The sequence below is a fragment of the Callorhinus ursinus genome, unplaced genomic scaffold, assembly GCF_003265705.2.
Source record: "Callorhinus ursinus isolate GAN/ISIS: 27379988/994484 unplaced genomic scaffold, GSC_fseal_2.0 scaffold3, whole genome shotgun sequence".
Taxonomy (NCBI): domain Eukaryota; kingdom Metazoa; phylum Chordata; class Mammalia; order Carnivora; family Otariidae; genus Callorhinus; species Callorhinus ursinus.
In genome coordinates, this window is record NW_027397065.1 from 12,931,808 (window position 1) to 12,953,905 (window position 22,098).

At 36.6% G+C, this 22,098-nt stretch overlaps 1 protein-coding gene across 2 annotated transcripts in view; it reads right to left on the minus strand.

Moving 5' to 3' along the window:
• The window catches only part of ELL2 (elongation factor for RNA polymerase II 2), a 69,044-nt gene that overhangs the window by 24,105 nt on the left and 22,841 nt on the right, over positions 1 to 22,098 (minus strand). For both annotated transcript variants that reach the window (XR_012376881.1, XM_025866808.2), the window contains exon 3: positions 3,253 to 3,374. Coding sequence is in view for 1 of the 2 variants with exons in the window: in XM_025866808.2 (XP_025722593.1) it covers positions 3,253 to 3,374 (122 nt within the window). In the remaining variant the exon portion in view is untranslated. The remainder of the gene's footprint in view (positions 1 to 3,252; positions 3,375 to 22,098) is intronic.

Genomic DNA, 22,098 nt, shown 5'->3' on the forward strand with positions numbered 1-22,098 from the left:
TGAGGGTCAGACTGAGACAAGGACTAAAGACAGATGTAGCCCCTCATTCAAGAAGCTGTCTAATGGGTGACAAGGATGAGCACAATGGAAATTATGACACAGTGTGAAAAATTGCAGGGAGGCAGGGAACCCCCAGGAAGGTACTTCACCTGGATTGTAGGCAAGGCAAAAGCTTCCTGGAGGAAATGAAGCCGTTAAGTTGATCTACAGGGATGTCTACAGGGTGGGTGTGTGTGTGGACGGGGAGGATGTAAGTTTTCTGGGAGGAGAACCAACCTGTGTGGGCCCAGGGGAAGCAAGGAGGAAGTTTTCAGTTTGACCAAAGAAAGTTGGAAAAGACAATTAGAGATGAGACTTGAAGAGGGCAGAAGTACTCATACAGGGCTTTGGAGGATTTTAGATTTATCCCAAGAAAAAGAGAGGCTAAAAACAAGGGACAGAAAATATCTTATTTGTACTGTAAAAAGATCAATCTGGATGAAGAACAGACTGGGAGGTAGAGGGCACAAAAGTGAAAGCAGGAGACCACTTAGGAGGCTACTGAAGGATTACTGGCAAGGAGTGAGAGCTTGAACTAGTATGGGGCCATGTGGATGCAGAATAGTAAACAGATTCCAGACATAGTGAGGAGGCAGAATTGACAGGATTTGGTAAGTGATTAGCCACAGGTGGAGACAGAGACAAGTTAAAGATCATACCCAGGCTACTAGGTGTACTTGTATGAATGCTGAAAAACCAGGGAAGGGAAAGAGGGAGGAAGGCTTAACCCACAGGGGAAGTGGGAGGGAGGAGGAAAAGTGGGAAGAGACTACAGTTTTAAGTTCTGGTGGGAGGAAGTTTGAATTTCAGCATCCCCCCAGAAATTATTTATTAAGTAATTTAAATAGTGAGAATAAGCTGAACCTTTTGTCAATCACAATGAAGTTACAGCTTATACCACTCAAAGTCAAGAAACAGATCTTTCCATTAAACAAAATAGAGCTAAACCCTGTAGGCAAGAAGGTACTCTCTAGAACTGTCCACTCATCACTATTCCAGAGTTACCTTAAAAGTACCTTAAGGGTACCTTAAATACTTTGACATATAAGTATTTCACATTTGACATGTAAGCATTCCTAGAATCTTTCTTTAGCCTAGCTCAGTTTCCTACAATAGACTGTGCACTACTGTACGGGGCTATATGCCCTGAACTATGTATTTCCAAGAGGCCTGTGAACAGACAGATTTAAGGAATTTCTGAAAGGTAATTTTAACCTTGGGATTTCTTCCATTTTAGATATGATAAAAGTGACATTCAAGGAGAACCTGAACTACAGCAGAGACAAGAACCATGGGAAAAATAAAAATTCAATTGAACAGAAAAGGTGGAATGAAATTATAAAAAAAAAACAAAACTTGCTTGCCAGGTTGAGAACTGAAGTTTCAGGGCTTTTGTTTCCATAGTGGCAATTTCAATTTATACTCATACAAGACGATTTTATGATTATACTTTTATAGTTGGATCATACTTTTATAAAACACACTGGATCATACTAATGTATTTGCCCCAATTTTCTCACAATAATTGTTTCATTTTTCTTGCTGCATCATGTAGCATTTTGTAAGTGACTTTAAGTCCTTCTCCAAACAAGCAAGGGTGTTAATGATCTAAGGGAGAAACCATATTACTTATGATGCTATCACTGGTTTTGAAGAGGGGATTGTTTCTCAATAAAATTCCTAATGGGACATAGTTCAATTTGAGGTCAAAGTGTTCTCACTATAATAAAATAATTCTCTAAAGGCAAACATTATAAGTGATTAGCACCACAATTTGAAATCGGTGTGCCCTTTGGTGTGTAAACACTGGTCTGGGAGTTAGGAGGACCCAGTTTTTATTCAGCCTTGTCACCAACTAGCCAGCTGTGTAACTATAAATATATCATCTGTGCAATGAAGGGGTTGAACTATACAATCACCCTCATACTTGATGCTTCTGTAATCTTCTGCAGTGCTGTCCCATAGCACTTTCTGCAATTGTGAAAATGTTTTGTATCTGTGCTGTCCATTATGATAGCCACTAGCCACGTGGCTATTGAGCCCATACATAATATGTGGTAAATGTGAGTGAAGAACTAAATTTTATTTCATTTTTATCAACTGAAATGTAAATAGCCACATATGGCCAGTAGCTATCACAGTGGCTAGTACAGAAAAGTCTATATAATCTACAACATATACAATTTATACCAAAAAATGTAAGTTTGGAGGTGGGCAACTTTTAAAGAGCAAAATTAACATTTACTCAGGAAAATGGCATATTAAGATAGAACAGAAAGTTATTTAGTCACCCTAAATGGGAGCAGAAATTCAGAACTCTCAGTGAAGTGTCTTATTTGGTATCTCCACCTCCCATGCTCCCTTGCAACATAGCTTTCCTTTCCTTTCTCCCACATACAGCAAATGCTTACACAGTTTCAAGTACTGCACAGATGAGAGATAGGAATGGATAGTCTGAGACAGTTTGGGCCAATTTCAATGTTCTTGGGATGTTGGGGGTTCTAAGGCCTTGTCTTTATCCATGGGCAGAACAAACTCCCCCTACTCAAGGGGCCCATTCTTTAATCAGAAACAACCAGAGCAAAGACAAGTCAAACAAGTAGCTTATTGTTTACAGAGGACCTAAGTGAGATAAGGGTTCCATGGTACCCTGGGATGTGGGTGTGTATTCTTGTCTTCCTCCCTCTTTTTTTTTCCTTTAAAATTAGAGGTGACTGCTCTACTGGGATTAATTTCTAGTTTCCATTATGCTGCAGCATAAAAAATTCTGAAAATCTTAAAACAAGGCTTGCACAGGGAAAAAAGAAAGGGATATACAAGATATACATATTTATTTTTACTCCTTTACTCTGGAGTGTGAACCTTGAGTAGACAATAAGGCACTCTTATTTAAAGACAGTGAATAAAAACTTTAAAAAAAATTCTTAAACTTGTCTTTAATTAAAAAAACAAAACCTGTTTTATAGATAAAAAATCTATACCTTAAAAATTCCTGAGGGCAAGAACCTTAAAATTTTTATGCTTGTATCCCACAGTGACAAATATAACTGTTAGCACATAGTAGGGGCTCAATATTTCTTAATAAAAGAGCTCTATAATTCAATTCAATAAACATTTATGGAATGACTACTATATATTTTATTGTTTAAGTAAAAACAAAAAACTCTCAAAGAAAAATTATTCTCCCTTCAGCATATCTTCAAACATACTTACCTGGAGAATGTTTGCTGGATGCAGTCAAAGCTGCCCTGAGGGTTGTCTTTACCCACATTTGACAAATAGAAGTTAAAGGTGTGCGCTTCATTGGGGGGATCATTTTTAGGAATTTTGACAAGCTAAAGGGAGGGAAAAGAGAGAAACATCTCGAATTATAAATTTGACAAACAATGATCTGATGACTGACTTAACCGTTTTTCAAGTGACATTCATTTTATATGTAAGCCCTCTTGAGCATTTAAATTTACAGCATTTAAATTACCAAATCATTGAAGGAATCAAGCAAGTATGCCTAAAAATCACACCATTCTTATTTCCATTTTCTACCCGTAAGTGCCAATAATCACTTCTGATCAATAGTTTATAAGAGGAAACCTCTTCATTTCAAACTAGCAAATGATTATAGTTCATATGAAAAAGTTATTAGTGAATTTGCTAAAAAGTAAAAAGCTTTTCCTCTTTTGAGCTACAAGGTTGTCTTTGGCTGGCATGGCGCCCCTTGCTGAATAGCTTCTAGATATTTAAATGATCTCTGGGACAGAGTTTATATCCCAATCTCTACTCTCTTATTATATGCACATTTCATTTTAATTCTTGCTTCTTTGAGTAATATTTTTGAAGAATAACTAGGAGCATAAGGTGAATGCCATAGTTACATCCACACCAAAATGCAGAAGGGTATTTCTCCCTGCCTTAAGATTCTCTTACCCTCATGTTTACGGAACAGGGTCAGGAGCCTCAAGAGAGGATTGTGTGGACTCCAAGGCTGAGCCCCAAACAGAACTATGGAAAAGGCAAATGTTTTTTATGCTCTTACTCAAGGTCTAGTTTCTCTATTAGATGGGAAGCCCCAAAAGTGAGAGGATGGGGTTGCTCTAGATCACTGAGCCCCTGTATTAGGCACATTTTCCTGGTACATAATAGGACCTCAGTAAACATCTGTGAACAAATGAACTGAAAACTTCTGTCTTTCAATGGCTCCACCCTTTCTAGCTCCTAAGACCTTTCTTCCCTTGGGTTTGCAGGGGCTACCATGATGTTAGGTGATAATTATGAAAAGGATTCATTGGCAAGAATAAAAAATACAACTTCCTGCTTTCCAGCCTCCAAATACACAGAGTCTTAGCAATTTAGGAGATAAGTAGGGAGCGGGGGGGGGACAGGTGGTGGGGGAGGGATGTTCTCCAGTTCTCATTCTTTCCCCCCAGATCTGCCCTTTTCATTATGGTAAGATGAGGATTCAGAACTAACTGGTCGCCAGACAGATACGCATGAATGTGCTAGTAAGCATAAGCATGTATAACTTCTGCTTGGCCATGCAGGACACCTTGTTCGCTCTAAAAAACACCTAACTTTTGACCTAAGGAAAAGAATTTGTTTGAAGCTACCAAGCTACCAATTCCACAGCCCCCTGCCACCCCACCCAAACCCAAACCAGAATGTAAAGAAAGTAAGAAGGGAGATAATTTGCAGTGTCTAGTGCATAGCAGACATGCAATAAATGTTTGTTGAGGGAATGAATGAACAAGGGGTAGAAATAAGTCAAAGAAAAACATCTTTTCAGAGGAGATTCAGAAAACTCATGTAAAGCTTGAGAGGGCAAATTTTACCAAAGATGTTGAGTATTAAATAATATACTCCATAGAGCCTCCATCATCCATGAAATTTAAACTTTGACTCCTTCTTTTAAATTACTTCCAATTGCTAGGGTGATTAAGTTTCTACACTTATTATCTACTTTATAAATTATACCTTTTTTGGTCCCTAAAGTTATTCTATTTCTCAGATTTTCCCCTAGTTCGAAAGTGCTGGAACTTAGTGAGCAAGTCTTAATTTACTCTGGAAGGACTCATTAGGCTGTATTACTGGGTGTGCAAAGTGAATGCCTAGTTAGCACACATACACTGGTGAAACAATGCTATGTTTTACTTCTTAATTCTATAGAGGTATGGGAGGGCAGGAGCCAAAGGAATGCTGTGTTGAGATACAAGGGAAGAAAAGGTCCATCCTCAGGCACTGAGTATAACAGCACTCAACTGACATCTGTCTGCTTTTATATTGTAAAGAACAGCAGGATTCTGCTGACAGAGAAGGAAAGTGTCCTGTAGTTAAAGCCTCCTTAAAGACCTATGAGAGAAAGTGGACAGGTAAAGAAGGTGTGAACACCTGAATGGAATCCTTTCTCCCGCTCTAACTCATTTCCATTTTCCTTCTGCCCCTAACCCTCACACAGTTCGGCAGAGCCTGGGTGGGGAGATTTTCACAGTTGTTGCAGGCTCATCTGCAGGCTGGGCTCTGGTTTCGCTTCAGGTCTAAGGTCTTCATTCCTGTGCAACTCAGCTCTGGAAATGCAGAAGCACTTCACCCAGCAAAATATGGAAGACTGTCCCTTTGGGGAGATTCTAAATTGCATTTTTAAAAAGTAGAATCATAGAGTTTTTTCTATCTTTATTTTTCAAGAGTGACTAGACTTCTTATTCAAATTCTATAAATGTTCAGTATTCTTTCACTAAAAACTTGTAACTTAATTACAGGAGTTCTTAAGCTCAGACATATAATAAACAGAGCATTTCATGAAAGCCCTTATCAAACCTTTGTAATAATTAAATGTAGATTTTTCCTTCCTCAGCCTCTGAACTGATTCTTCTGAAGTAACGCTTATACTTTTTAAGGTGAAAAATTATCTTCCTATACATTAAAAAAAATTTACACATGTACACACAGTGTCTTGTATAAACCTGGAAGATTCAACAACAAAAATATCTGGTATGAATTACTGTGCACGCTCCTCAAAATAATAGGATCTGGCCTGGTGGTGGACACAGAAGGTTTTCATATTCTCCTTCTTTAAAAGTGTCTTGAATAGAAAAGAAACAAACAACAACAAAAAAACAAATCTACGGTCATTTAAAAAAGTATCACAAACCGAATAGGAAAGAATCAGATTAAAAAGAAAAGCACATACAACCCATGCTATATCCCCACTGAAGTGTTTGGAAGCATGTGTTACACATAGATCAGAACAGCTGCTCTCAGCAAGGGGCAATTCTGCCCCTGGGGACGTTTGATCTGGGTGGGTGCTATGGGCACGTCCTGGAGGGGAGAGATATTGTCCAACACCCTATAGTGCACAGGATGGCCCCCACAACGAAGAATTACCATGACATTCTAAAATGTCAGTAGGGCCAAGGTTGAGAAATTATGGATTACAAATAGAGGCAGGGCAGTCTCTTAGAAAATAAGTCAGAATTCTGACTTCAGTGACTTTTGAATATTAATAAAGTAGAAGGAAAAATAGTATCTTAAAAAAATAAAAGTTCCCAATTAGTATCAAATGGAAGGAACCATTTTAACTTATTTGCAACACTATTCCATTTTTAAAACTTCTGATCAGAAAACAATGAAAGGCAAATAAGTGTACCTGAAGCATATTTAAAGTGTATTTTAGTCATAGAATGAAGATTTAAGTACCTACTGCAAATGAATTTCTGAAACTTTGAACATCATGAAGTCAGCAAACAAGCAAAAGTCTTGATGGGAGTTATAAAAAAGTACTTTTTTTGGAATGCCTACTTTAGATATCAATTAAAAAATAGCTCTTAGAAAGATAATAATTTACTAAGAACTCTCAAAATGAGAAAGGATTGGTTCAGGATAAAGAAAGTGAACCTTTGTAGTGATGGTCTCCGAGAATTCAGTTCCCCTAGTGAGTTCCAACACCCTCACCTGCAGTAACAATTAGAAGAGACTTATATAGTTTTCAACTTAAAAGAAAAAGAAAGTAACACGTATCTGGAGACTATTTGTAGTCCTTACTATTCCTCCTCATTTTTTTTTTTTTAAAAGATTATTTATTTGTCAGAGAGAGGGAGGGAGAGCGAGCACAAGCAGGGGGAGTGGCAGGCAGAGGGCGAAGCACCCAGGCACGCCCCCCCCCTTTTTATATATACCTCACATGTCGGTAAGGTTCTCAGGCGGCTAACCACCAGCGACAAACAAGCTTTGTCCTCATGTCTTTGGAAGAAAGGGAGCATGATGGAGAATGAGAGCAGGACTTCTCAACAATCTCTCCTAACCTTTGTTCCACTCTCTGAATGTGTGTATAATGGGGGCAGGAGCAGGCCTCAGAGCGAATCACACTCATTTTGGGACCCAAAGGTGAATCTTGATGTATATCATGGTATTTTGTCCAGCTATGGAGCTGGGGTAGGGTTGGAGGTTAAGGAATGATGACAAAACAGAGTTCTAAGTTTTTATGTCACCTTTCCTCAGTGGTTTTCAGAGCAGCAGCGATGCAGATGGTACAGCCTGACTTAATTTCAGGATTTTCCTGTAAAAGATCTGAGAGCAAGGTGTTGCCAAGCAACATTTACATCTTTAAAATCTCAAAAGCTTAAATTACACTGTCTATAGATTTAGTATATCTCATTTTCTGAAGGCAGTATAAATTAGATACAAATTTTATTTGTATCAATAACTATGCTCTTAAGAATGAAAAGGATGTAGGAAGGAGCTCTTATGTTCATAGCTGGTAAATCTGCGTTAACAGTTTGGCCCCCACGGGCAGTAAAGCAAGAGTCCTAATGAAAAGAGCAGGTTGTGTATGACAATTAGGGCAGGTGGGGGTGGATGAGTGGGAACTTCAGAACTAAACTGTAGGGACCTCTGAGTGGACCAGAGCCTCTCGGACTGTTGAAGGCCACAGCTAAAGTGGGATTCAAGACCTTGTCAAATCTAGAGCCATTTGAGAGACTAGACTTTCAGGGGAACTTGGAGATACTCATCACTCCCTTTTCTGATATATAGGAGCCTATTCCACAGCTTGTCTAGATAGTGAAGCAGTAGGCAGTCCTTTATTCCAGAATGGTTACAAAGCATTTTCTTATAAACTGGACTTTAAATTTATGGAATATGAAGGGGTGGGGGATGACTATGAAATGACTGTTACTAGGAGCCCTAGGGTCAGCTTCTGGGGGAATGGGCTACCACCATAGGAAAAGAAATACTGAGGTCTGATTTAGAAACAATCTTGGAAGACCATCCCTTTGTGTGATAGAAACTTTTCTATTTTAATTATAGTATTTTAGGCTTCTGCAAGTCAGTGGAAAGCCATTATATTTAGGGACACATGGTCTACTTGAAATTTTTAGCTAAATGCCTTAAGAATGAAATATTACTTAAAAAAAAGTATCAAAGACTATGATTCCAAACAGTTTCTTACTCAAGACAAAGAATATAAATATATGCTACCATGTTCTGGGAAGTTGGAAAAGTAGATTTTAATTTTCATTCCAAAAATGGGGGGCTGAAAATCAAAGGCTTGGGACCACAATCCACAGCCCTCCTTCCAAACACCAGTCTGTCTCTGATAAAAAGCTACAAAGAAAGTTTCAGGAAACTTTCAGACATTTATAATTAACATAAACACCATATACCAAGATGTTTAAGTCAAAACTTCTAATTATTCTGAGATACAAGCTCAGGCATACAGCAATGGAACACTGTCTAGAAGGTCATTTCAACATCAAGTCACAGAACTCTGATTTATATAAAGACGTAGGGCAGTAACACAATGTGCACACTGCTGCAAATTTTCATACAAACATGCTAACATCTGCTTAAAAGCCATTGGTATCTTTACAGCAGAGGTTTCTTACCCTTAAGTACTTTCTACTCAGTATTGGATTGAGGTACATGCTAGATTGAAAACAGGAAGACCATCAATTTTTTTTTTGCATTTATTTAAAATTAATGCTTTGCTCTTTTGTGGATATTAACAAATGATTTAAACTTACAGACTTTTCTTTAAATTTTAATATCCAACCCTGATGATTATAAATGCTCAGTAAGATGCTCATGGCCCAGCAGTAACACAGTTGGATATAACTCTTGGGTGACTAAAGCAAACCCATAGTTCTGGCAGGCCCTTTAAGATCAAATTACTTGAATTTCTTCATTTTATAGATTAGGAAAACAGAGACACTCGATGATTGCTCAACATTATGACTATTTAAAATTGCAACCCCTGTACTCCTGAACCCCTGACCCTGCTCCACGTTTGTCTAAAACACTTAGTAACTGTACTATGTACAGATTATGTTTACTGTCTTTCTCCCCTGACCAGAATATAATCCTTGGAAGGACAGAGGCTTCTGTCTGTTTTTTTTCCCTGAATATATCATCCACATCTCAAATAGTGTCTGCCATGAAATAGTCACTCCATACATGTTTGTTGAATGAATGAAAACGTTGATTAATGCCTAAGCCAGGACTAGAACTAAAGTATATGCTTTTTTTTCCACCAATATTTCCAAAGTATGCTGAAAAGTTTCCTCACGTGAAAAAGGTTCTACCCTGAAATAAATTTGGGAGATGTCAGGTTAAAAGAATGACTTTCTTTGCTGTAGGTCCTTTCATACTGAATAATAGTTTCCCATTTTATAAAACCTCAGAACCCACCTCCTTCCAGTATCTTAGGGGAATAGCTGGTCTCTTAATACTTTATTACTAATAAGTTTATTATTTTCCTATACATAAACTATATGCCTTAGTTTGGATAAAAAAAATTGCTACAAACATTTAAACATTAGAATTCTTTGTTGTTCTCAAACCCTTTCTAGACTCTTAATGATTCTGTGATTTCCCAAAAATCTAGAAAATTCAGTTTAGCTAGAGAAATATATTTGCATGTACTGTTCCAGAGTTAAGGGGCAGAACGAATAATCTAGAATCAGAACAGAAAATAGAAACCTCAACCTGAAAGCCACAAGTCCTATTTTTCAAACCGGAGCAGCAGTTATGACTTTAGGCCTAACATTATGGGCTTAGGGAAGGAAAAAAAAGCCTGTCAGATCAACCCAGACGTGAAAACCAATGCCTGGGGAGTAGGGAGGGGAGAGTATCTTTCACCAGCAATAGAAAAAGTATTTAGGGACATCAGTAACAGCTAAATATTCCTACTGACAAGGAATAGCAGGGGTTGGAGAGGATCCCACGCATACTCGGTAACATCTGAAATACCCACATGATACTGTACTGAGGAGAGTAGTGCAAAATGCTAAATTTATCTAGCACAAAGAGAAATATTGGCAGTTATCGAAAAAAATTCAGGCCATGTAACAGTTAATATGAATAATTAAGGACAAAATAAATCCATTTATTTCCTGCATTCTTCCTCTTTATCAAGATGTTATTACAGAAAAAAGTAGAATAGCTTTCCTTATTATTCTTCATATAGCTGCTTTAGATCCAGTATTAGAATTTCTTAAAAAGTTCTTGATGAAAGGGTAGACCAGTATTGAGCTTCCTTGGTTCTACTACTTCTGTGGGATACAGTCTTTTTTTTTTTCTTCAGATTTTATTTATTTATTTGATTAAGAATGAGAGAGAGCACACGCAGGGGGAGGGGCAGAGGATTAGGGAGAAGCAGGCTCCCAGCTGAGCCGGGAACCCAATGCAGGACTCATCCCAGAACCCTGGAATCATGACCTGAGCTGAAGGCAGATGCTTAACTGACTGAGCCACCCAGGAGCCCCTGTGGGATACAGTCTTAAACCTTTCCTGAGAACTGCATTCTCATCTCTAATGTATTCTTTTAAATTTATGGCCATCTTGGAGAAAACATCATCAATAGCAACATTTCCAAAACTAACTTTAATTGGTTACAAGTAAGCAACAACATATTAATTGAGTGCCTAATGTGTCTACATTTCTGTGACACAATAATGAACAAAAGCTACAAAGATCCTTGCCATTATGGCACATTATGTATAGAAATCCAGGAACGATCAGGAGATGGGGAGAAGTGGAGGGATTCAGGATATATTTTGCAGATAGATACAGCAAGATTCCTAGGTATAAAAAAAAAAGAAACCAAGGATGACACCAAGGTGTTTCTCCCTGGAAAACTGGAATTATTTTAGAGTGTGAGTGTGAGTGTGCATGTGTCTGTGTATATGTGTATACACATATACATATATACATGTACACATATATTCATATATTTATACACACACACACACACACACACACACATATATATACTATCTTCGATATGATGATGAGTACTTTAATATAACCCAATTCATACTGTCTAGGTGCACTAAAATACAATTGACCAATGCTGGTTTCACCAGCTAAAAAGAGGCTTCAAAGTGAGTTTTGTTATGACTCATTTTGTAGCTTCATGGTTAAAAATTGAGCAGAGACCAGGTGGCTGGGTACAGTTGGGTGGTAGCTGGGTACAGTTGGGTGGTAGCTGGGTATTTCCAAGAAAAAAGGGGGATGACAGTTATTGGCAGGGGAAAGATACAAACGGCAGGTACTAGAGATACTGTATCAAGGAAAAGGTATACAGACTATGGAGCGTAACAGAATAGAAAATTTAGATTTAAAAATGACTACAAAATTGAAAAAATGCCAAAGAAGCTTTTAGAAGAAAAGTGAGAGAATCTAAGTTTTTTCAAACTTCATGGCTGGGCTAATCCAGAAGTCTTTTTTTGGCAGCAAAAACTGAAGTCTCCCATTGAGTTCCAGAACTCTCATCATAAAACTGATTTTCATTTTCCTTTTATTAACCAGTCCCTTCTAATATTTATATATATTCCACAGAATCAATGCTTATATAGAAAAAAATTTTCATCTTATCCCTAAATCTGCCCACCCTCTCATATTGTTTATCTCCCAGTTAATAAACCACTGTTTATCTAGTCACTGAGGTTATTGGCAGCCTGGGGAGTCAACCTTGAATCTTCCCTCTCTCACACCACCCCATGCCCCTCAATATCCAGATAATCACAAGTCATACTGCTTTCACTTCCTGAATGATCTCTCAAATATATGTCCTCATCTCTCTTTGGCTCAGTATCACCTTTTGTTTGGATAACTTGTCTTTCAGCCTCTACTTTTGTCTGTTCTCAAGCTCCTTCTTTAAGCATTTGGCTGCCAAAACTAGTTTCATAAAATGCCAATCCGACCATGTCATTTCCAAGCATCATTTATTTCTTCATGACTCTCTAATACCACTTATCTACCAGCCAGTCTAAGCTCCTTAATAGGACATATGAGGTTCCTTCCCAACAGACCTGGCCCTCACTCTCCACCTTGTATTTGATGTCCCCACTTCTTGCCTTGGCTTGTGCTAACTTCTCCTTTATTTAAGACTCAGCTTAGGAGCTGTTCTCTCAGGGAGCCTTTCCCTCTCCAGTGAGGTGAGTTTAAAGCTCCTTTTCTGGGTCTCCATAACCCCTTGGGCTCACCTTTAGTGCTGCCTTTACTACACTGCATGCTAAAGTACTTGCTTATGTGTCTTCTTCCCCACCAGTTAGTTGGGGGCAAGGACCATGGTCTTACTTCCGTATGTATCTGGAACAAAACAGATACCTAATAAATATTTGTTGGATCCTTCTGACTTGGCACTAGATTATATTCATTTAGATTAAGCCTTATGCCAGGGAGACTAAAAAATTAGAGATGTATCTGAAATAGATCACTTAAGAGTCTGTGGAAAACCAGGGCTCCCCGGAGCAGGCAAAATAAATAACAAAATGAAAGGAGGAAAAAAAAAAAAAAGTCCCACACAGCTGCATGTTGTGTGGTACAAACGTCAGGATGAGAAAATTTCTGACCTCTCTTGTGCTATGTTTAGCCCTGAAACCCAGGCCAAGTGGCTGTTAGATCTGTGGAACTTAAATTTACATTATACATTTTTCTTTTTAAAAAGTATCTTCATCTTTATTAAAATACTCACAGAATACTCTGTCCTCACCAAATTCCATTTGAAAATATGAGTGTCTTTAAGACCATTTTGCATTTTAAAGAACTTAGGGAGACCACACTAAATGATTCTAACTTTAGTAATTCTCTTGGTCAAGTAGAAAGCAGAATTTTGTTAAAAAAAAAAAAAGATTTGTTTCTCAGAAACAAAGCCCAAACTTGAATTCTACAAGAAAAAAAAAAATTCTTAAATATAAATGTCAATTTCCAAATTCACTGCCAATCTTCTCCCCTTTTTGCTCTCCTGGAGTCTGGAGGAAAGCACTTTTTGCAAATGCCAGGAGGAACTGCTGCCAAAATGTAAGTGAGAATAGAATTCATGCATGGCCATCAGCAACAGTTGTATAAATCTAGGGGAGACTGGTACTTAACAGATTTGAATCCTCAAGATGAACATAAATTGCTAAAAGTGGCAAAGGCCCTGGATTTCACAGAACACATGGTTTTATCCCAAACCAATCAATGTTACCATGAAAGCTCATTAAGTTCAATAACATAAACAATATCAAAGTCTGAGGAATATTTTCATAAATTTGGAAGTATATTCAGCTCTTAATTCTGTTTTTCAACACCAACAATCATACTTTTTTTTTTTTTTAAAGCTAAATCTTTTTCAGAATAAATCTTATGGGGAAACCCACCATGTATTACAAACAGAGTCAGCATTGCTCTGGTTGAAGAAAGGGATGATGAGGGACTGGGAATGCTGAGGCAGCCACTGTGGTGACATCACAGAATCCCCAGGCTCTGGGCACCCAAGACACAAAACCAAGGCTCTATGCTAAGGAAAGAAAAACAGCAACAAGATGTAGAATAGCTGGGGGCTATAAATTTTACTCACATCTTAAATGACAATTACAAAAGAGTGTACAAAATATAAACTCTTACGTGCCACTTTTTTGATGAGAATTACTGCCAAATATTTGGAGGATACCAAAGATAAAAAATGGTGTTCTACTTCTTTGTTCTCTTTGCTTTTTAATGTTTTCTTTATTATTGAATCCCTTTGTATTTCCAGTTCTAAGCTGGGTTTCCTCAATCGTTTGAGAAAAGTGACTCTTTTACACACAGAGGAAAAGGGAACCGAGCAAACAGATGATACCTAGTGTGCTACATAATGAGTTCTGGAGCACGCTGCCCAGTTTCCGACTTGGCTCTGGATTCTACCATCTGTATTACCTTGGGCAAATAACTTAACCTTATTAATCCCTAGTTTCCTCATCAGCAAAATGAGGATAATGAAATTATTCACTGAATAGGACTGCTGTGAAATTTAAAGAAATAACCCTTCTAAAGGTACTTGGCACAATGTCTGGCCCATAGTATGTGCCCCAAAATGCTTGCTCTGGTGATGTAAAGACACTATTGGGGAACTCCCACTCTGATTTTAGCTTGTTTGATTCAAACACATACGTAATGATGTATATGATTTTTGAAGTAGTTTTCAAATGGCAAAGGACAGTTAATAAGTGTCCTGTGGATCATCAAAAGCTGACAATACTGAGAGGAAAAAAAAAACCTGACAATACTTATTTTGAATCCTCAGTATTTACAAAAGTAAGGGACTAGAAACCTTCAAGATTTCCAATTTCAGTGTTAGCTTAACTAGAAGTCAAAGAAACTATCTGGGAAAACAAACAACCAAAAAGACCAGCAATATTTCTAAATGTTTCCAACTCAAAGTACAGAGAAATTAGGTCCAAGAACAAATTGGCCACAAAAAGTGTCTACGGAAGGCTGAACAATCACAGATGCGTGCTGCTACTGTAGAAGGGGAGCAAACACTGCTTCCCAAGTGCGATAGCCACAAAAAATATGCTGCCTTCAGAGCCCTACGAGGAACCGCTGCCAAATATGAGTGAGAACAGAAGTCATGCTATATAGCACAACAAAGAAACAAAGAAAACAGAATTAAGAGTTCTCATGAACATAAGTGCTTTGTTACTTACAATCTTCATAAATGCAAACAGTATTTTGAAGTTTGTGGGGATTTTTAGTGTCAAATCTATAGGTAGCCCTAAAAATGAAGAGAGCCTATACGGGATTTTAATTTTTATGGATTTCTTTCCAAACACCTACCCTGAAAATACGTTCCTGAGATGGGGTCCATTTCATAAAATTTAGTGCTATTCAATTTTCATAAGTCAAATTCATATGCTAATTTTCTTCAGGACTATAAAGGAAGTAAAATTATTTGATTTAACATGTATAAAGCTATTGATATACTACTGATATATACAAGAGCTAAATTAAGAAACTGCAGTTCTAACTTCTAAGAGACTTAGCAGGTCTAATGTAAATAAGAGGACCTGTCAAATCTCTTAGATAAATTGATTTATAATTGTAAGAAATACAGGACTAAAAGATTCATTTTTAAGGACAGTATGCTTGAGCTATTGGCAAAGCCATCAAACCTGCCTTCAAATAAAGGAATATATGTTAGCAAAGAAAGGGCAAAGACTTACATATGGACAATTAATGACTATATTTGGATAACTGTTATATGGAAACTATGTAAGTAATAGGAGGATTGCTAAAGAAATGTTAGTTTATCTATAAAATGAAATGTTAGGTAGCTATTTAGAAGTAACTTTTACTATTTAATGACATGGGAAAATGCTCATATGTTAAATGGAAAAAGCAGGATATAAAAAAGCAGTAAATACACTGTGACTATAATTTTAAAAATGTATGTGTGAACATGAAAAAAAAAAAGACTAGGAGAAATCCAACAACACTAGCTGGTTTTCATCTCATTTTTAAGACATTTATTCATCTTTGTCCTTATCTGGACCTTATATACAATTCTAAAATGTACATTCATTAGTTTTTCAATCAAAAAACAATAGACAGCTTTAAAAAACAATTAGATTTTAAGTTATCACAATGACATTGGCCTTTCATGACTCAATCACCTTAAATATTTTTAAAAAAAGTTTGGTGTTTTACAGAATCAGAAACTGTGAAACATAAGACTATTCAAAGTTAAACACTATCTTAAAAAAAGAAAAACAAAGAAAAAATACCAAGCATCCCTAGAGCAAAGTTTTTCTTTATAGCCAAATATAAAACTTTTAAATAGCTGTGAAAACAGAGTCAGCATCATCTTACTGTTCAGTGGAAATTCAACACACTCAAGTACCATCCCTCATTCCTAATCTGTGAAGACTGACTTCAGTGAATTACTAGCACAATTAGATTAAGGGAAAACTAAAAAGCATTCAGATTAGTCAAAGAATTTCTTGGTATTGACTGGTAGAGTATTACCACATTCATAAATATGTCTATGCCTTATATTCTCAGTCTAAAATAAGACATCCCCAATATAACTTAATGAATTATTATTAAACACTAAGCTGTTTAAGTACAGAAAAAGACTGCCCCTTTTCTATGGCTAATTAAGTACCACCCTTACACTGTGGGCCCAACTTAGTTATCCTTAATCAGTTTTCTTCATTCCAAGTTTTATTACCTAAAAATCCCTAAGAATTTTATCTTTTTAAATTCAGCTGACTACTACTTTCATTCCTGTAATTTGTCCTTTCTAGACAAGACCTATTCCTAGGGCATATGACAATACCACTGCTCCAAAATGTCAACTGTTAACTCAAAAAGAAAAGTGGCCTTTCCTCTCATATCCCTGTTAACACCAGTAACTCTGCTTGAACCTTCCTTCCAGTGGGGAGAAAGATCACAGATGGGGAGAAAACTTTCTTTCTCCATTGATAAATGACAAAGCAGCTCTATCAGGTAGTTGACTAGCAACATATTTAGCTGGTGTCCAGCTCTAGATAACTTCTTAAGACCTGCCTTCTCTATTTTCACTGTCAACCTATTTTTTTTCAACGTTTAATATTTAGCCTTTCTCCTAGATTCTTTACATATTTAAACTTGGCATCTCAAAACATTTATGTATATAGAACAATTAGGAAATGGAGACAAACAAATATATATGTAAAAAAAATCTCATATAGATTACCAGCAATGACATTTTGGTTTAGAGCATTTCATATTTACTTTGTAGGTTTACATTTGTGTTTCTGTATTTTTTAATTTTTTTAAATTAGTATAATGGTATATATGATGTCTTATTACCTACTGATTCATTAGAGAGATGAAATGACAACTTAAAAAGTTTCTTACCTAAGTGGACAGTCTTGCCATTTACCACTTACATATTCTCTTATACCCACCAAGAAAGTAATATAGCTCTTCAGACAGGTCTAGAATAACATGACCTATACTTAATTTTTGGTATTTCATTTTGGTAATTTTTTTGTTGCTATCATAAATGAGATCATTTTTACACTGAAACACTAATTGCTGGTGCTTAGGGAGGCCAGTGATTTTTAAAAAATTATACTTACCATTTATTGGGCATGTTCCATATGCCAACACATTGCCAAGCTCTAACATTTTAAGACTTTGGCCTGTGTGTTTTGACTTTAGATTGAAGATAATATGGCTAAAGAAATGGTTTCTAACAAACAACAGTAATTTCAAAATCTGCACTCATATACATGCCTTCTTACTAGTTACCACAGATGAACTTTCTTTGCTCCTATCTAAAGCCAGTTTCATAACTGAGATACCATTTCTCCAACCTCAGGGACACTGCTCCAGCAAATCTTTCCCTCTCTCCTACATTATCAACTTTTGCTTTCTACTGGGTTAACAAATACATAAAAAATAATATCAGTTAACAAATATCCTGCTTTTTTGGGGCAACTGGGTGGCTCAGTTGGTTAAATGTCTGACTCCTGATTTTGGCTCAGGTCATGATCTCAGGTCAATCGTGAGTTCAAGTCCTGTGTGGGGCTCTGCACTTGGTGGGGAGTCGGCTTAAAATTCTCTCTCTCCCTCTCCCCCTCCCCCTGCTTGCACTCTAATAAAACTTTAAAAAAAAAAAAATCCTGCTCTTGCTTTCATTTTGAAAGAAATGTCTTTTCACACCAGCCACCCAATATTAAGCCAGTGATTTTAAAAGTTCTTTCTGAAGTGACTACCTTACTGAAAGAAATCCTTAAGTTTTTCACTTGGTGTACTTGGATTATCTGCAGATACTGGCAAACTTATCTATTATCTATAGCTTTTATTTCATTTTCTTTTCCATTACTGAGCATTCTCAGAACAATGTTAAACTACAGAGATGATAGTGGGCATGTGTACTTTATTGCTAACATTAATAAAGATATTTCTATGGTCTTATCACTAAGTATGTAACTGGCTTTTAGTTTCATTTTTTTTTTTAACATGCTAAGGAAGAATTCTTCTATTCCCTACTTACTTATTTCCTTAAGTTTTTATTCAGATTTAATACTGAATTTTTATCAAATGCCTTTTTGGCATCTGTTGAAATATGTCCTGGCTTTGTCATTTAATCCATGAAGATAAGATGACAGATCATATTTAAAGTTAATGATAATGAGAACAATCTTTATGTGATATTTATTTCTACAAAATACAGCTTGAGAGTTATGAAGCTTGACGATTTAATGAACACCTATGAACTCACTGACCAACTTAAGAAATAGAACATTAGCAATACTCTAACCATGTGCTCCACTCCAATCCCTTATGCCTGCCTTTTTCTACCAAACCTAACAACTACTCCAACTTCTGTGATGATCATTCCTTTTGTTTTCCATAATTTTATCGCATGTGTGTATACCTACCACATATTAATTTTGCTTATTAAACTTTATAAAAACGGTGTGATGCCATATGCAGTCTTCTGCCCACTTGAGTTTTCACTGTTGAGTATTCTTCCACTGAATCAGTATGCACAGTTTAGCTTTATGTGTCATTATTCTAAATCAGTGTGAACAAAATTTGGCAAAAGGAGCTTTAAGTTCCCTAAATGTTAATAATTAAAAGTACTAACACTCCTAAGTATTCATAAGTCAACCAGTAATTTTAGCAATTGAAAAAAAAGTAACTCCTTAAATATAGATTTATATCAGAATTCCATCTGTAAAAACACTTTTTTCCCTTCTTACTACTGAACTTCCATGTATAATTAAATCCTATGAAATGTCCTTTGGAGTTGTTTCTTGAAAATCCTTTTGCTCCAAACTCCCAGATGCCACAACCTCCTGGACAGCTCCATCTTGACAGAATGAGGTACAGAGTATTACCTACGTATCTCATGTATAGCATGTCCCAAACAAAACACACCCCATGCCTCCTGCCTCAATGTGTTTTTTCATCTATCTCGGATTTGTATAATAGCCCCACCATCCAACCAAATACTCATCATAAATATGGAGCCATCCTTGACTCCTTTCTTTCCTTCCTTCCAATATAAAAGGAATGACTAAGTTAGGTGAGCTACTGGATAAGCATGTTAAAATGCAAATCTGACCACATGACTCCCTGGCTAAAATTTTTTAAATAGATGATAATTTCCTGCAGTGCTTTTTTAAACCAGACTGTGATCCACTGTAAGGTCATGACATTAATTTAGTGGATTATGACCAAGATTCTTTAAAATGAAATAGAATATATCAGATTATACTGATGAAGAAACAATACTGTGCTGTGAAACTTCTGTTTTAAGCTGGGTGAATATGTATACCTATAGTGTAAAGGGTCACAATGTGAAATGTTTTTTCTTACCATGCATTGTTTCTAAATATGTTTGAAAGCACCTACTGCAATAGGTACCACCCAGAAAATAATGAAAGTTGTGAACCTTCTCCTGAGAACAGAATGTATACATACCTATACATCTGCATATTCTTATAATGTTCTTAATTATAGTGAACCTAGCTATCATAAGAAAGCCTAGGGGAAAATATTTTAAAGTCGTGCTTTCCAGACCTCATCACAGTCTCCCAGGAAAATTTTGTAAGTAAGAAGTACTGATCTCCAAGGTGAAATTCAAATTCCTTAAGAAGGTGGGAACATTTGACAAACCTGTTTACCACTTTGCTCATGCTGAACTATGGGACTGAAAAGCATTTTCTTCCTCTTTTGATCAGCCAACTCTTGGTAATCCTTCAAAGCCCAGTTCAAACATTACTTCTCTGAGACCTTCCTGACTGTTGCTCTTCCTCTTGCTAGTTGGAGAGGTACTCAAGAGATGTTTACATGAATGTGGGAATAAGTAAAATGCTTACTGAACATTTATTATAGGCAGGTGGGGATCACTGTAGTGATGACAACAGGCTCTGAAATCAGATGCTAGAGTGGATTGTAGGCTCCTTTACTCACTGAATTGTGTGAGTTTCAAAAACTAAATTCAGAGTCATGGTATGTATACATATCAGCAAAATGGGAGTATGTGCTTCACAGCATTCCAGGGAGGATTAAATGAGAATGATATGTGTAAAGTGCTTACTACAGAGTTCTTAGCATGTAATAAATATTCAATTAATTTTAGCTATAATCATTGAAAAATAACTGGAATCTATCAACAAAATAATTGAATAGATAACTGTACATTTATGCTAAATACAGTATAAATTATAAGACCACATAGAGAGATTTGAGAATTCTTGGCCTGATAAGGGCAAATTCATTAACCTTAAGGCATGTCTGTGGACTTTCTGAAGTCTTTAAATCCATAAAACTCTTCCAAACTTGTTTTCAAAACAAGTTACTTTTATAAGTAAAGGTTTTAGCTTAAAAACAAATTTGAGAACATTATAATTTCATACTTTTGTTCCTTCCAGTTAGATCACAATTCAAGAATGGTTATAAAAATATACCTTCCCTGTAAATCCTCCCAGATTATCTAACATATGGAGCTAACCAAGCAAGCTAGTCAAGGGTGGGTCAGGAAAGAAAACTTCTGAAAAGATTTTATTCAGATAAAATCTTATCACAGAACACACAGACTGTCTAAATACCTCCACTGCACTGCTGTAATTCACTGAATCTACGATGCTAGCAATTGTTAAGGTTATGATTTTATGTACCACTGCATAATAGAAAATGCTGACCAACTATGACACAGTACTAAGATGCCATTTATAATGAGATGCATTCCAATTCCAAAGATTTCAAATGTTAAAAGGAAAATTTCAAAATATTGTTTGAAATAAGATCTTGGGCTTGGACACATTCTGCTAAATTGTTTTTCCTGCTTATTTAAATTTTGACTTTTCTTTTTAATAAAACTCTTTATAAGCTCATCTTATGTGCCTAGAATAGCCTCTTGACATATTAAGAGGTCAAAAGATACTTAAGTAATGCTCATGGTAAGGTATTATAAAATGGTAAAATATTATTTTCCAAGCTTAAATAAGCGAGTGCTATTAAAGTGAATTTCTGTAACACAGGTGACTCAAGTTTCAGTTTTTGGTGGGAAACAAAAAGGCAAAGCCATCATCAGTGGCAATTTTATTGACAAATAGGTACTGTCAGTTAGGAACAGAGCTGGCATTTCAAAGTCCTATTTACCTTTGTCTATACCGTGTCAACCATGGTGCATGGTACACAATGATTATTCATAAATGCTTACTGAATGTAGACAGGAAGCCTAACTCACTGCTAAGAATGCAATTTATGGCATTTGTGGCTGCTTCGAATTTCAATCAGAGTTCCAACTGCGGCCTTCCAAAGTGACTGCAGTGTGGTGAAGGACAGAGCAGAACGCCATCAGTTCCTGTTTGTGATCATATTTTGGGAGGCTTGTCCTTTGTAGCCCACACTGAATCTGTGTGAAGGTGTGGTCAGCAAGTACTTTGAGATAGTTTCTGTAGGCACCACAAACACAAAAGCAAAGTCATCCTCCCACCCTCTGCCCTTTTGCACTCTTCCAGGGCAGCGGAGGGGCCCGGTCCCCTGGTGCCTGTCATGTTACCTAGTCAAGGTGTGAAACAATGGATGGTGAATTTAGCTCACTGCTCTCTTTCTTTAGAAACCCCACTGCTAGTTCTTACCCAGAAGAAAAGGAGGGCAGAGGTGTATGGCAGCATAAAATAGACCAATTGGTTAATCTACAATAGCTTCAAAATATGATTCAATTATTATTTGAGATAAAATGAGTTTCTACAAGTCAGCCCATACTCCTGGCCGAATGAGCTTCATATATATATATATATATATATATATATATATATA